This window comes from Pistacia vera, unplaced genomic scaffold (assembly GCF_008641045.1).
Source record: "Pistacia vera cultivar Batoury unplaced genomic scaffold, PisVer_v2 Contig250, whole genome shotgun sequence".
Classification (NCBI taxonomy): Eukaryota; Viridiplantae; Streptophyta; class Magnoliopsida; order Sapindales; family Anacardiaceae; genus Pistacia; species Pistacia vera.
The window spans coordinates 91,135-107,398 of NW_022196058.1; the positions used below are offsets into that span (position 1 = coordinate 91,135).

General features: G+C 33.7%; 3 protein-coding genes across 4 annotated transcripts; all 3 read left to right on the forward strand.

Annotated features, from left to right (window-relative positions):
* Nucleotides 1–4,083: 4,083 nt before the first annotated feature.
* On the forward strand, nucleotides 4,084–10,078 carry LOC116132368 (peroxisomal acyl-coenzyme A oxidase 1-like). Its single transcript, XM_031418010.1, has 14 exons — nucleotides 4,084–4,343; nucleotides 4,805–4,913; nucleotides 5,045–5,106; nucleotides 5,364–5,573; nucleotides 5,888–5,975; nucleotides 6,058–6,220; nucleotides 6,581–6,779; nucleotides 7,209–7,406; nucleotides 7,862–7,993; nucleotides 8,351–8,471; nucleotides 8,626–8,736; nucleotides 9,064–9,133; nucleotides 9,442–9,625; nucleotides 9,724–10,078. The coding sequence occupies exons 1-14, from the start codon at nucleotides 4,206–4,208 to the stop codon at nucleotides 9,931–9,933; spliced, it is 1,995 nt and encodes a 664-aa protein (XP_031273870.1). The 5' UTR covers nucleotides 4,084–4,205; the 3' UTR covers nucleotides 9,934–10,078.
* Nucleotides 10,079–10,646: 568 nt separating this feature from the next.
* LOC116132304 lies at nucleotides 10,647–11,860 on the forward strand. 2 transcript variants are annotated; one of them, XM_031417959.1, is made up of 2 exons: nucleotides 10,647–11,500; nucleotides 11,582–11,860. In XM_031417959.1, the coding sequence occupies exons 1-2, from the start codon at nucleotides 10,875–10,877 to the stop codon at nucleotides 11,808–11,810; spliced, it is 855 nt and encodes a 284-aa protein (XP_031273819.1). In that variant the 5' UTR covers nucleotides 10,647–10,874; the 3' UTR covers nucleotides 11,811–11,860. The 2 variants fall into 2 exon arrangements, with proteins under 2 accessions (XP_031273819.1, XP_031273820.1); XM_031417960.1 differs by having other exon boundaries at nucleotides 10,647–11,483.
* A 2,553-nt stretch (nucleotides 11,861–14,413) lies between these two features.
* Nucleotides 14,414–15,510, forward strand: LOC116132349 (ethylene-responsive transcription factor ERF039-like). Its single transcript, XM_031417993.1, has 2 exons — nucleotides 14,414–15,064; nucleotides 15,141–15,510. Exons 1-2 carry the CDS (start codon nucleotides 14,463–14,465, stop codon nucleotides 15,181–15,183), a joined length of 645 nt encoding a protein of 214 aa, XP_031273853.1. The 5' UTR covers nucleotides 14,414–14,462; the 3' UTR covers nucleotides 15,184–15,510.
* The last annotated feature ends 754 nt before the right edge of the window (nucleotides 15,511–16,264 follow it).

A 16,264-nucleotide genomic window follows, 5' to 3' on the forward strand; every position in this document is an offset into this window, starting at 1 on the left:
CAAGGACTCACAGTCCTACTAGGACTCGAAGATTCTACAACTGCTATTTAGACAAGAGGCCAGTCCTACCACGGGCACAGAACATTACACCTTCTTACCCCATACTTCTTACTCTCGAGAGCTTCACTTCACTACTGTAGCCTTTGTCTCCGACTAAATTTTTGGTAACCTTTTTTTTCCATAACCCTCTCTAAATTAACCTCACCCAACCTTGCTCATGACTTGAGCATCGGAGTGCCTACAACAAACACCACCCGGTGCTTTCCGTAAGCTTCACGCTTGTTTTCTTGTATGCGCAGGTGCAGCGGATTGCTGGTGGCCTCAACCTCACGGGATCAGACCCTATTTTCGTAACGGTAGATTTTTTGCATCTACATACAACATTTCAATTAATAAATAATAAATATAGTATGACAAATTGATGAATATAACATATTGTATAATCAAGTGATATATAGCATAACAAATTTAAAAACATATATATAACAAATTAATAACACATATATTACAAATTTATAATAGACCCTCATTCTATTATATAATACATAATATAATAGAATATAAAATTATATTGCAAATTGTAATATATATTGATCATCTATTACAATATACCCTCATTCCACTAAAAATTTATAGGTATTGATACAAAATATATATGTAGACATTTAAAATATGTATGATAATTTATTTAATGAGAATATATACATGATAATCTATTATTTTGATAATTTAATAACATATTAAACGCATTTAATCTATGATTAATATATGTATGATAATAATATTGTATATACACATTTACACATCATATATGTATAAAAAAAATAAAACCCAATAAACTAACCAACTAACCAGCTAACCCACCCAACCCACATTTTAAAACAAAAATCCAAAACCCTATTCTAATTTCCCTTAAAAGTTATACGAACGATTAATCGAACGCTTAATTGAACAATTTCGAAGAACTCGTTTTGTTAATCGAATGATTTCGAACAGCGATTCTGTGTTCGTTCGAGTTCGAACAACCCATTATGCTTATCAAACGATTTTTGAACAGGGGTGTTCATTTGCAGTCCTACCTAGAACCGAAACTTAAAACACAGGTTCCAATTTCGGTTCTGGGTACCCAAGAAAATTCTATATCCCCTTAATATTCCAAAAAATGATAAATATACCCCTAAAAATTACAAATAAAACCTATATTCTGTTTACAAAAATTACAAATGTTTCAAGTACTGTTCCCAAAATTAAAATTACATATAATTTTAAATAACATAACATGAACATCTCATGCTTCATGCTCTAAATTCCCAATGTACATTCCTTCCTCAAATGGATTATATTGTGCATTGAAGTGATTATGGAAAAAAAAAAAAAAAAAAAGGCTCTGTTTGGTAAGTTTTTTAGAATAGTATTTTTGGAAAATAGGATAGGATTCTGAGAAGTTTTTGGTATATTTCTGAATAGTATTTTATGAAAATATTTAGATTATTTTTAACATCCTAGGTTTGTTAATTTAACTAAACACCCCCCACAATAAAAATTTATAAATTGACAAAAACACCCCCACCCACCCACCCACATATTGCTGGCAACCAGCCACCACCGCCGAAAGGTGGTTAGAATCTGTCGAAGCCTTTTTCTTCTAGATCCAACGTTGATCTGGCCGTTGACGGCCAAATCTAGCCAGTGCCACTACCACCACCACCTTGTTGCGCGATTTTTGCCATTTTCTGATTGCTCTCGGCGTTAGAAATCCCTCCCACAACCACCAATCATCTCATTAGCTTCCCACCTCCAAAACCTCTATCCTCTCTAACACCAATTGCCAGCTAGCTGCACCCCCCACCATTCGATTTTTGCCTTTTTCTGATTGCTCCTGGCATCAAAAATCCCTCCCGCGACCACCCATCATCTCACTAGCCTCCCACCTCCAAAACCCCTATCCTCCCTGACACTAATTGCCTGCTGGCCGCTGCCCCCCACCATTTAGGGTTTCGCCATTTTGAAGACTTGGGGTTGAGATTTTTGAGTTTTTGATGGCTTTTTGGATTGGATTTTGATTGTGGAAATAGTTTTGTTGTGTGTGTATCTGCGTGATTGATTTCCGGTCGCTAGTGCTCCTATGGTAGTGGCAATAGCGGTGGTGGCTGTTGGCGAGTGATAGTGGCTTGGGTGGGTGGGGGTGTTTTTGTTAATTTTAAAACTTTTATTGAGAAAGGTAATTGTTAATGTTTTGAGTTGAGTATAATAGGATTGAATTTTGAAGAGAATTGAGAATATTAAAACAAATGTGTATTCGGAAAGGATTGAATAGGATAATAGGATAGGATAGTGAAAAAATGGGGAAACAAACGGAGGGTTTAGATATTTTGAGGAATGAATAAAGATCCGGTTGTAGAAATGCCACAAGTATCACTTTCAAGAGGGATTCTAAAAAATATTTAGTAGGAATAATTCAAAGAGAAAAAGAGGATTTTTAGATAGATGTGAGAAATAAAAATAAATAAACAACTTGGATTAGTCCCAAGTCCCAACCACTCATCTTTCACCCACCTCTATTAGTTCCCTTATGAGAATAGCTGTTACTTTAATTCCATGTTATGTTGTTTCTTCCAATCCATTTGCCTTATGCTGCTACTTTCACCAGCATTTGGTGTGCCATGAGTCGGGTGACTGACGACGCCAGAATTAGGTTGGATTGGCCTGAGACGGTAGTCATTGCAGGGTGTATTTGTACTTTCTAAAAATAGTTGGAAGTGTATTTGTATTTTCACAGGGTATATTTGTCATTTTTGTGAATAGTAGGGGGTATTAAAAATTTTACCAAGTACCTGGAACCGAAACTGAAATTGAAACATGTATTTCAGGTTTTGGTTCCAAACACTTAGGAATTGGAACCAATCGGTTCCGGTTCCTATTCCAAATCCTAGGAACCGACTGATTCTAGTTCCGATTTTAAATCCCAAGAATCAGTCAGTTTCGGTTCCAATTCTCTAGGATTTGGGCGGGTACTCAGACTTGCCCACCCCTAAGCATTATTGTTTGAAACCAATAGAAGCTCATTGTTGTTCATTAAATTGTGCAAATTTCCTAAAATGCCTTTTAAAAATTATTTAAGTTCTCTCTCTCTCTCTCTCTCTCTCTCTCTCTCTCTCTCTCTATATATATTTAAATATAATAATAATTATATATATCTATATCTATATAATATATATAATTATATATATATATATAGATATATATATATATATATATATATATATATATAGTTAAACAGCCTTTTTAAGGAAAGAGAAAAAGTATCAGGAATAATATCTCAATCTCTTAAAAAAAAAAAAGAAGGATGACCTTTTTAAAAAGAGAAACTAGTCGAGGAATAATATCTGAATCTCTTTTGAAATGAATTGAAAACATTTTCTATCTCAATCTCTTCCTGAAAAAAGAAAGAAAAATTTGAAAACAATAATTTTAAGATGTGACGGTGGAGCTGTGAATATGAATAAAACAATAAAACTAAAAATAAAAAATAAAAAGAAACATGACCTATATATATATATATATTATATATATATATATATATATATATATGCTAAACAACCTTTTTAAGAAAAGAGAAAAATAGTTGAGGAATAATATCTAATCTCTTCAAAAAAAAAAAAAAAAAAAAAAAAAAAGGAATTACCTTTTTAGAAAAGAGAAAAACTAGTCGGGAATAATATCTGAATCTCTTCTGAAATAAGAATTGAAAACAATTTCTTTCTCAATCTCTCCTGAAAAAAAAGAAAAAGAATTTGAGAACAATAATTTCAAGATGTGACGGTGGAGCTGTGAATATGAATAAAAACAATAAAACTAAAAATAAAAAATAAAAAAGGACATGACCACAAACAAGTAATCAGTGCCCCGAGTCTCCTTCTCCGACAAACAACAGCACAATGCAATAGCCAATATTTGCAAAAATAAATAAAAGATAAAAACACGTGTTAATCATTTAAACAATATACAAGGCAATGACGAACTCGATGACGAACTCGATATAAAACACGTAGAAACTTCGTCCTTCATCAGTTAAACTCTCAACCTTTCTTCATCATGCTCCAATAAATCATCACCACCTGACTACTACCTGCATCGCCTTATTTAACAAAACAAATTCGCAAAATTAAGTTTTGAGCTTTGCTTTTCATCACATCTTTTCGAGAATGGGCGGCGTTGATTTTCTAGCTGACGAGAGGAACAAGGCGGAGTTCGATGTTAACGAGATGAAGATCGTCTGGGCCGGCTCTCGCCACGTCTTTGAACTCTCAGATCGGATTTCTCGCCTCGTCGCCAGTGATCCGGTGAATTATTACATTATTCTTTTAACGTTTTATTGTGTAATTTTAGTCATGATTTTGTTTTGGTTTTTGATTATCGGATCTGATGATCATATAAATTTAAGTTTCCTTGCACAATGTAATATTTGTAATCAATCAGCTTTGTCTTCTTGAAATTGTATGTTGATTATCTGAAGGTTCCTTGCACAATGTAATATTTGTAATCAATCAACTTTGTCTTCTTGAAATTGTATGTTGATTATCTAAAGGAATAAAATTGGTCAATAAAGGCTGCTCTATTTTTCAATTTTTATGCTGTTCATGCTGCTTTGAAAAATATATGCACAAAAGCGTTGATTATAAATCTCCTTTCTTTAGTTTGTGATTCTATGATTAGGCTTCTGTTGCTTATTATTATTATTATTATTATTGTTGTTATTATTTTTGGGTTTGTAATGTTTGGTTTTATCCTTTCTTGTTTTTAGGCCTTTGGAAAGGATAACAGACCTATGCTAAGCAGGAAGGAATTGTTTAAAAACACTTTGAGAAAGACGGCTCATGCTTGGAAACGGATCAATGAGCTCCGTCTAAGTGGTGGGTCTTTTATTGAAACTCTAATGTAACTGCTACATTTTTTATTAAGCTCTTTGGTGGGCAGCAACGGGTGATTTCTTTTGTGTTTTTATTAGAGTATATGATTAACTATAGAAGTTTTGTTGTTACAGAAGAAGAGGCATCTAAGCTAAGGTTTTATGTGGATGAACCTGCTTTTACGGATCTTCATTGGGTATGTCCCAATTCTTGTCTTAATGGCATTATAATTTTGCTATTTCAAGTATGTTTGCTGAGGGACATTGACATATTTGTGGATGAAACTGAGTTTCTATTGCCTTCATTATAATTCTAGTTCTTACAAGTTATATTACAAGATACTATCCTTCATTTCCCATTTAGGCTTAGTCTTCAACTCTTCATATAATTTAGAGGCTAGGTCCATTTCTACGTGTGTATGCATGTATCTCTAATGTTTTAATTTCTTGGTAGGGAATGTTTGTACCGGCTATTAAAGGACAAGGGACAGATGAGCAGCACCAGAAGTGGTTGCCATTGGCATATAAGATGCAAATTATTGGCTGCTATGCGCAAACTGAGCTTGGTCATGGCTCCAATGTTCAAGGGCTTGAAACCACTGCAACATTTGATCCTCAGACTGATGAGTTTGTCGTTCACAGTCCTACACTTACTTCAAGCAAAGTGAGTAAAATATAGAGCTTTTAAATGACTTTTGAAGAGTGACTAATTTTCATTTTATCTATAGTTTTATTGAATATCAGAGACATGCTCAATAGCCTTAATCGAAAAATAACAAGAGGTTCTTTGCTAGTCATTAGGATTAAATCTAGCAAAGCCTTTTTCTCCTTGTACAAGTATGTGCTATATTTGCTATGAAGTGTGCATTTACTTAAACAAGTGTATCTACTCTATGTTGTTATGCTCTTGTGTAGAATTGATTGAACATTCTCAAATCAGATTCTTATCATTTTTATTTTACTTTCTGTTATTATTAGTGGTGGCCTGGTGGATTGGGTAAAGTTTCCACGCATGCTGTTGTTTATGCACGACTAATAACAGATGGCAAGGACCATGGAGTGCATGGTAATTATATCATCAATTGCTTGGAGTTACGTGTATGATGGATGGACTATTTGTATTGATTGTGAAAAGTTGCCATTTTCAGGTTTTATTGTACAGCTACGGAGCCTGGATGATCACTCACCACTTCCTGGCATAATTGTTGGTGATATCGGAATGAAGTTTGGAAATGGGGGATATAACACCATGGATAATGGTGTTCTGAGATTTGATCATGTGCGTATCCCTAGAAATCAAATGTTGATGCGGTTGGTGCTTTCTCTACTACTATCCTCTGTATAATTTGAACCTATGAATTTTATGAACTGCACAATGAGAAAATTGCTTCTAAAAATTAGTAATTTTCTGGGTCGATCACTCTAATGAGAAGTTTTTGTTTGATAAAGAGTCTAGAGATTTACTCTATCATCACTGCTATCATTATTAAAAAGTGAGACTGCCGGAGGAGTAAAAGTTGTATTAGTACCCTACTTCTACATATATACATGCAAGATGTATAAATATCCTTGAGTTAATAATGTGATTTTCCCATGGTTTAGTCAAGCTGAATTTATCATCATCATAGCTATTTGTATACTGTAAGTTGAAGTTCATTTCAAATGTCTCAGGGTTTCACAAGTTACAAGGGAAGGGAAATATATGCAATCCAATGTTCCACGACAGTTAGTTTATGGCACTATGGTGTATGTTCGTCAAGTAATTGTATCTGATGCTTCTAATGCTCTATCACGAGCAGTTTGTATTGCCACGAGGTACAGTTGTGTTCGTAGACAATTTGGTTCACAGAATGGTGGTGCTGAGACCCAGGTATGCTAGAAAAACCCTTTTCCTTTTTTTTTTTTTTTTTTTTTTTAAGTTAATATTATTAGGGATTTGCTACTGTTTGAGCATATGCCTTTTTATATTATTCACCAAACTTTGATTAGCTGAAGTTTGTGATGGTTTGGCATGCTTGATTTAGTTCATACCTTATTGCCTACTATTGTAGATATACTGAGCTTGAAGATCAATGTTGTGATGATCCTCATAATTCTGTGGGGTCTCAGATACAGTCCTTGTCTTTCAAATAGTTGGACAAGGCATGAATTAGCGATTTCTTGTTTACAATTCTAACATATAGAGCAGAGAAATTTGCTTTGTTAAGTTCTAATCTTGCTGCTGAGGCTTTGGTCACTGTTTTCCTATTTTGTTACAAAATAGTTTGTAGCTTATGTTCATGGTACCTTCTTGCTTTAGGTGATTGATTACAAAACTCAGCAAAATAGACTCTTCCCATTGCTCGCTTCTGCCTATGCTTTCAGATTTGTTGGTGAGTGGTTGAAATGGCTGTATACCGATGTGACACAAAGATTGCAAGCTAATGATTTCTCGACATTGCCTGAGGCTCATGCATGTACTGCGGGTTTGAAGTCTCTGACTACTTCTGCCACAGCTGTATGTTACTTTAACTGATCTTTGGCCCTTTTTTTGGTTAATTTTACTGGTTTTATTTCCTTTTCTTCAGAAGTTGATTCACTTTCCTGTACTCATCATTGTTCTCTCATGATAACCTAGCTAATGAGAGAACAATGATGGTTAATTTTATGTTAGCTTAATTAGTTTCATTGCCCTGTAGGATCAGATGAGAGGTGTCGTTTTTTTTTTTTTTTTTCATGTTTTTAATGCTCAAATTTTTATTTTATGCTTTTATTTTTTTTTGGTGGTTGGTCATTACTGCTATTTTGTGGTTCATTTATATGGCCATTTTACTTTATGTTGACTCTACCACTTCATGATTGCACTTTGTTTTGCTAGTGTTTGCTTTCCATTTTGATAATCTGTGTCTATAAAAGCTGATTTGCAGTTTTATTTATTGGGAATACTCCAAATGATAATTTCTTTGATGGCAGGATGGGATTGAGGAATGTCGAAAATTATGTGGTGGCCATGGATACTTGTGTAGCAGTGGACTTCCAGAACTATTTGCAGTATATGTCCCTGCTTGTACATATGAAGGAGACAACACTGTGCTACTTTTACAGGTATTTTGAAAAATAAAATAATCTGATTTCAGCAACTTTTATTTGCAGTTTATTGCATTCATTCTTCTTGGTTCTTATTGTACATGGGTTCTGTATATGTACAAAGTTTTTGAACTGATGAAGGAGGTTTTTAAAATGTCCAAACTTACCTTGTTTAATTTGGGTTCACTTTTAAGATTATATGTTTATACAGTTTTCTGTTGGAGCACCCTGTTGTCAATGTGTTTGCAGTTTATAAAGGACCAAAATTTGTATGCAGTTCTTTTCTTGCTGATTTTGGGTTGTCCCTCTTACATACCTGACCCCAAGTGATGGTTTGGACTGTGAATGACATTCTATAGAAAATTCTTTTTCTAGGTTGCAAGGTTTCTCATGAAAACTGTCTCTCAACTGGGGTCTGGAAAGAAGCCAGTTGGGACAATATCTTACATGGAACAAGTGGAACATCTGATGAAGTGTCGTTGTGAGGTTCAAATAGGTAATACTTTTATCTTTTAATGTTGATAGCAATATTGTTTCATATTTAACAGACTTTGTAGATCACTCCTGTCACAATAGAACACTTGCAGGTTCTTCTAAATGTGCTCATGTATATTCATAATATTTTTTTTTTTTTTTTCAATGTCTTGCAGCTGAAGATTGGTTAAAGCCTGCAGTAATACTGGAGGCTTTTGAAGCAAGGGCCACTAGGATGTCTGTTGCCTGTGCTCAAAACCTGAGCAAGTTCACAAATACAGAAGAGGGTATGTTTTCTTTCCCTTTATTCATAAATTTGGTATGTATCTCACATATATCTATTGTCTTCTTAACTTTCTGTTTGACCAAATTTGTAAACAAGACGCTTGCATGGACTGCTATTTAGAGGCCTTGAACCTTAATTTTTTCCTTAATTGACATGTCTCTTGCTAACATGATTGAATTTATATGAGATGCAGAAGGTTGAGCTTTTCATTTTCATAGTATTGTAAACATCTTAAATCCTGCCAGGCCTGGGAATTTGGCTTCCTTGTGATCTTTTAAGTTGAGCTCAAAACATAGATGTGTTTCACTTATTCTTCCTTTCTCTTCAGGCTTTTCAGAACTCTCAGCTGATTTAGCTGAGGCAGCGGTTGCTCATTGCCAGTTAATTGTTGTTTCAAAGTAAGTTCCTCCCTCTTGATCCAATCAATGGTCTCAAATTTAAAAGTTGATGGGCCTTATTTCTGTACATGAATGACATCTGCTGGTAAAGGGATCTGTTGATGAATTGACACTGAAGGAGTCAAACCCAAACATCAAATTTATGCTAAATTTCTTAGAAATTTTAAAGTGAATTGGAAACAGAAAAAGATTCTGTTGTATGCTGAGAATCCAAAAATTAAGTTAAATTCTGGGTCAAATTTTTTTCGACGCATTTGTATATCCTCTCAATTTGTTAAGGTTTTTTGAGAAACTTCTTTCTATTTCAGGTTCATTGAGAAATTGCGACAAGAAATACCTGGAAAGGGGGTGAAACAAGTGTTAGGAATGCTCTGCAACATTTATGCTTTGCATATTCTTCACAAAAATCTGGGTGATTTTGTATCCACTGGCTGCATAACTCCCAAGCAAGCTTCACTTGCTAATGAGCAGCTAAGATCTTTGTATTCCCAGGTATGGGCTTCTTAAAAATAATTTACCTAACTTGCCCTCTTGCTGAATGATTAATTTTACATCCATCTAATTACAATTTTGAATTCGTGGATTGTTAGGTCCGTCCTAATGCGGTTGCCCTTGTTGATTCATTCAATTATACTGACCATTTTCTGGGATCGGTCCTAGGCCGGTATGATGGAAATGTGTATCCAAACCTCTACGAGGAAGCTTGGAAGGACCCTCTAAATGACTCAGTTGTACCTGATGGCTACCATGAATATATTCGCCCCATTCTGAAACAACAGCTCCGAACTGCAAGACTCTGAGGACATAAGCACTGGAACAACGGCTCCTATTACAAATTAAAATAGTATAATCAGTATCATAAAATAGTTAACTTAAAGCCAATAAAATTACCTAGATTGTGATCAGAAGAATGGGCTCTGGTCCCTGTATTGGATGCCTTAAATGGAAAATATTGGTGAATAAGTGTACTTAAATTATGGCAGAGAAAATTTAAATGTGTGGAAGGATAAAATAATTGCTCTTATTACAGATTAAGGGCCTTTTAAATTGATGTTTGCATTTTAGCCATTATCAGTGTGTACTATATCTATTTCAAATTGATGTAGCATGTCTATCCATTTAGAAATTGATGTAGAATTTACTTCCTAATGAACATGGGACTAACCTCTATGGTTCGATCTCACTTTCATGAGTTCTGTAAGCTTTATAGACAACAAAGTATAAATTGATTAAATTCCATGGATTGTTGCGTATGCTTGCCGCGCTTGTTTTATCATAATAATGTCAAAAAATGTTTGATTCTCTTCATTCTCGTTCTAGAAAATAAAGCGAACAAAAACTTGTATCACTAACTCTTGTCAAATCCATAAATTTATTCCAACTATAATCTATTCTCATTCCCGGCATATAGACACATAAAAAGATGAACATTACTCCATGATTTTTTGGGTCTTACAAAGGGTGATGTATATATAACTATTCCAAGAAATTTTTTATTTAGGGATACGAGGAAATTAATTAAAGATCTCAATCCAGGGTCAACAAATACTTTTAATCAAATAAATGCATTTTTCTTTCCCAAAGAGGCACGAATACTATGCCCAAAGCGTCAATTTATTTTTACTCTCATGTTTCTTCTTATGCGACTCTTCGTTTGCTATGTACACACAAATTAAATACCTTAATTTATTCTGAGACAGCTTGTTAATTCATGAACTGATGCTCTTCACACAGTTCAACAATGGCTAGAGTTGGAGCCCTTGTTGATCTTTTACTCTTCTACACACTTGAGAGATCACTCTTCAACAGAATGGTTCGCATTATCGGCAAAACTTCGCTAGAAGTTAAAAGAACAATAGCACTTTGGCTTGTACTAGAGGAGATTGGTTATCATGACTTAATTCGAACGATATATTCCTACGACAACAAAACCATTGAAGCGCTCTCCAACGAAGCATTGCAATGCCTGGAATGCATGAAACCTGATGCTCTTGAACCAACTGTATTACACGATAATCCTGTTTTTCAAGGCCTCTTGGATGAACCTATGAATTTCAGATTCTTTTACTACAACCGGGAGTTCATATACAAGCGCTACATGCACATAATGGAGACTGTTTGTAACAAAATATTTGGTGACACAGCCGCTATAGAAGTCGACGAGTCCGGTTTGAGGCCTGTGGTTAGACCCTTTATCGAGAGTTCCAGTGCTGCAGCCATTAATGTAACTCCAAGAGAATCAAATTTGAATGCTGAAGCTTCAGAGTTTCATCCTACACAATCTCCGGAAGATGCCAAGACAATGTTTCTAACATTTTCCAAAGGCCACCCTCTAACACGTGAAGAAATTGTAAACTTCTTTACCTCGTAAGTAATTACATAAGCTTTTTCATAATTTAAGTAGTGAAATTGGTAATTAAATCAATGGTTTAATTTATTGTTGTGCAGGAAGTGGGGTGAAGTAGTGGAAGATGTTATCATTGAACAAAGTCGTCTGGGACAGGATCCACAGTTTGGACGTATATTATTTACAACATCAACAGTGATACCTAGGGTTCTAAATGGTGAATCCAAAGCTAAGTTTTTGGTTAATCGTAAGCATTTGTGGGCTCGTATTTATGTGCATCGTCATGGAGGCAGGGCAGGAGGACTACTTAATCGTGCAAAACAAGTTTAAAATTGTTAAGAGCGTGAGACAGCACATAGACAGTAAAACCTTTCTATAAGTAATGTACTTGTAAGTTAAGAGATGTAATAACAATTCTAAAATATAAATTATTGTCTCAATCAACTTCAGATAAATATTTTATTTCATTTTAAACCTTTAATGTAATATACCATATTTTTTTTTAATATACATATAATTATTACTATATAGAGTCAATTTTTCTTGAGACAGGAATTAAAAAAATTATAACTTATTACAATATAGAGTTTATTCTTATTTATAATTATCCTCAATTAGGAATATAATTTTTTATGATTATATAGAGTTTATTCTTATATATAGAGAATCATTATAAAGGGGTTTTATCCATTATGATAACTGCCCACTAAATTAATTATACAGTGATTTTTAAAGCCTGAATTAGTTATTGATTGGCAACAAATTAGTCTCACAATTTGTAAGTTGTTGTTTTGTGGAAGTAATGGATTAGAGTGGGCTGTGGAATTACAATTAAATATGGAATAGTTTGTGGGCTCCTATTTATGCGCATGACTTTGATGAACTCCGATAATTGAATAATAAGGAAGTGATATATGAATATGATAGTATTGTATCTGCCAAACCAATTGACTTTTGGAACAAATTTACTTGTAAATATATACAACAATCAGAAGATATGGTATGATTCATAACCTTAAGTTTCAACAAATTTTTATCTGATATTTCCTAGACTTTCTTTAAAGGATTGACACGTGTTTTACTGAACTCCAGCGCAACCTCACTTTTCAACAGATATTTCAGATGTACTCTAGATATTTGTTTAAAGGATTGACATAACTGTAAAGTTGTTTTGTTGGCACGTGAATTTGGCAGGACTTGAGACTGACCGGACAAGATGTGATTTTATCACTAGAGATGGGTGTTTAACTCTTAGCTGACTTTTGGGACATGTTGAGGTTTATTGTTTCTTTGGGCTTCGACAAAATCTGTCTGCTCCGTAGCTTCAGGTAAATACGACAAAATATACAAATTTAAGAGCGCTTACATGAAAATAAACCACCATTTTATACAAATACTATCTGATAACATATAATATTGTTTAAGGCAATAGAGTATATTGTAAATTGGATGAATCCATAGTTGCTTCGATTGAGATTGAATTTGGAGCGGCCATGACAGGAAGATAAATTTGAAATTGAATATCTTACACATTTACAGTTGAAGCTTCTCTGATACGTATACATGCCAATCCAAAGGAACATTTTGGTGCAATTCACCTTTATGGTTTTATCTGAGATTATTGAGGGTGATTTTGTAATAAAACAAAACATTTTGTTGATGGGATTATAGACTAATTAATCTTTTATAATAAAACAAATCACTTTGTTGGTGGGATTATGGACTAATCAATCTTTCATGTATGGAATGTGAATATACAAATAATAACAATGAGTTAATAATTATGTGGTCAAGAATGTGTAAACTATCCCTGTCTTTTGAGTCAATTTTAGACGATCAAATTTTCCAAATACGTTAATTTTCTTTTGAAAGCAGAACAAAAACATCCAAAGTGTGCATGAACACTTTTTTTTTAAAAAAAAATAAAAGAATATGATTCACAAGCTGCAGTACTTTATTAAAAGAAACAAAAAAGAAAAAAAAAAAGGGACGTTCTTTTGGTTGAGAGTTGGACTATGACTTAATGCAAAAATATACTAAATGGTGGTTGATAATTTAATTAAATGAAGCAATTCGATTTTTCTTTTTTAATAAAAAGAGTGGTTTTTGAATAAGAGCAGAGCATGTGTGGAATTGGGAGGGAATAATGCAAATTATATTAATAGGGTAGGTGATTAAAGTACAAAAGAAATCAATTATAATTTGAATAAGTTGTCTTATTGTTTGGACAAATTGAGCAAATTATTAAAAACTCTATCCCCATTACATACATGTTTGTCCCTGAAAAAACACAAAACAAAAAGAATATTTAATATATACCGGTATGGTGAATATGTGGTCTATATCGAAGTGTACCGATCTTTTAAAAGCAATGCTGTAAAACTTAAATTCGATAATAAAAAGAAAATAGTGAATGTTTTGGAAGCATTTGGGATTGAAATAATAATAGCATTTGAATATGTTGTCATTTAACTACGATTAACGCTGTTTAAACACGCAATAAAAATATGCTTTGACCATATCATTTGTCGTGATGCTAAATAAAGTAGCCCTATAATATTCCAGCCCTTGAATTCTCAATTAATGGACGATCGGAAGAGCTAGATCCAACGCACCCCAATTCCTGTACCAACCTATAAAAATTTGCAAGTTGTCATATCACTGGCCACATGAGGAAATTTGAAATTGGTTTAATCATTAATAATATTATATATAAAAGAAGAGGCCAAGAATGAAGAAAGAAAAACAACAAGACTACTGTGCAGGATATTTTTCCAATCCATGTATTGTTTCAAAATCCACAACAACAATAACGACAAAAATAATAATAGTATAAGTTAAAATTCCCCCATTTGTATCCAGCTAGGCCCACCTTCTTTATTTAATAAATTTATTTAATTAAACGTTTTTCAGTGTGTGATAAAAGGATCATTTTGTGATCGTTTTAACAACAACATTTTCACAAAAACAGAGCAAACCTCAATGGAAGCTGCAATCAAGGTTGAATGTGAAGCTCAACCCTCAAGCTCTTCTCATTCTCATTCACCTTCTTCCAGAGCTAATGAAAGCAAAAGAAAGGTGGTTAATGATGAGAAGCATCTAACTTATAGAGGAGTAAGAATGCGTCAATGGGGGAAATGGGTTTCGGAAATAAGAGAGCCCAGGAAGAAATCGAGAATTTGGTTAGGGACTTATGCAACTCCTGAAATGGCTGCTCGAGCTCATGATGTTGCCGCTCTTGCAATTAAAGGCCACTCGGCTCACCTAAATTTCCCGGAATTAGTTCACCAGCTTCCCCGTCCGGCCAGTTCATCGCCCAAGGACATACAAATTGCTGCTGCAAAAGCAGCTGCTTTAACCTACCCCATACCCCATGCCCATCAACTTGAACATCCACTCTCCCCAGAGAGTACTGTGGCTTCTCAAGAATCCTCAACCTCATTATTATATAATAATAATTATGAAGATGATGCATTCTTTGGCCTTCCCGATCTCTCACTTGATGGAATTCATCAAATTGATGAGGTTTGGGACTCTTTTGCATGGCAGCTAACCCAAGCCGAACCTGTTGATTATGGATTCTGGTATGAACAGGAGCCTTTCTTGTGGAATTAATTTGTTCATCTTTTTGTTTTTTTTAATAACTGAGGTGTTCCTCAGGAGGAGTTATCCCAGCACAATCTACCGCTGCAGTCACAGGTAAATCATGGCAACGGTAATGAGATGAGAAATTAAGTTCAAGTTTGAATGTTCGATTACTGTTTAGACTCTGTATTAAGTAATTTTGCTTCTTGTTCAAATATTTGATATGACCGTACAATATTGTACATATATGTAAAAGATATATATGACAAATTTAATACGTTTTAGGTTTATGTTTCTATTTGTCGCAATTATCCAGATGGGTTAGGTTTCTTATCTTTTATGGATTTCAAACTCTTTTAATTTAATTTTCCAAGACCTAGTAGTAATACTGTACTGATGACAATTACTGCAAGGAAATATATCAGCAATCAGCATGAGTTTGACATCATCACTCTTTTTAATTTCGTCTTTTGTTTTTCTATTAAATAAGGTTATGTGATAGTTATACAATCTCACGTTGATGACGTAGTAAGATCGATTCAATATATAATATTAGTAATGTTGTACTGTATAACAATTATTGTGAGAAAGTACATCAGCATGAGTATGACATCAATATTCTTTTTAAGTTGTATTTTGTTCTCATTAAAAAAGGTTACGTAACAGTTTTACAATCTCACGTTGTTTACATGTAAGATCTTTTAATAAAAAAATGATATACAATATTAGTAATGTTGTAATATATGACAATTACGATAAGAAAATACATCAGCAATTAGCATGAGTATGACAAACATCATTCTTTTTAATTTGTCTTTTGTTCTCCCATTAAATAAGACTACGTGATAGTTTTACAATTTTACGTTGATGACGTGGTAAGATCGTTCAATAAATAATGATATATAATAAAATGATATATAATATTAGTATTGTTGTACTGTATGACAATTATTGCAAGGAAATACATCAGCATGAGTATGACATCATCACTCTTTTTAATTTGTCTTTTGTTCTCCCATTAAATAAGGTTATGTGACAGTTTTACAATCTCAAGTTGTTGATGTGATAAAATCGTCCAATAAAATAATAGTATATAATATTAGTAATGTTGTACTATGACAAATATTGTGAGGAAATACATCAGCAATGAGCATGAGTATGACATAATCACTCTTTTTAATTTGTCTTTTGTTCTTCCA

What these genes read in the sequence shown, in the direction of transcription:
- LOC116132304 (XM_031417959.1), top strand. Translation starts at nt 10,875, where the DNA reads ATGGCTAGAGTTGGAGCCCTTGTTGATCTTTTACTCTTCTACACACTT. An exon ending in ATTGTAAACTTCTTTACCTC is followed by an intron (nt 11,501 to 11,581) that starts GTAAGTAATTAC and finishes ATTGTTGTGCAG; the next exon opens with GAAGTGGGGTGAAGTAGTGG.
- LOC116132349 (XM_031417993.1), top strand. Translation starts at nt 14,463, where the DNA reads ATGGAAGCTGCAATCAAGGTTGAATGTGAAGCTCAACCCTCAAGCTCT. An exon ending in CCTGTTGATTATGGATTCTG is followed by an intron (nt 15,065 to 15,140) that starts GTATGAACAGGA and finishes GGTGTTCCTCAG; the next exon opens with GAGGAGTTATCCCAGCACAA.
- LOC116132368 (XM_031418010.1), top strand. Translation starts at nt 4,206, where the DNA reads ATGGGCGGCGTTGATTTTCTAGCTGACGAGAGGAACAAGGCGGAGTTC. An exon ending in CAATGAGCTCCGTCTAAGTG is followed by an intron (nt 4,914 to 5,044) that starts GTGGGTCTTTTA and finishes TTGTTGTTACAG; the next exon opens with AAGAAGAGGCATCTAAGCTA. An exon ending in GTTCACAAATACAGAAGAGG is followed by an intron (nt 8,737 to 9,063) that starts GTATGTTTTCTT and finishes CTTTCTCTTCAG; the next exon opens with GCTTTTCAGAACTCTCAGCT.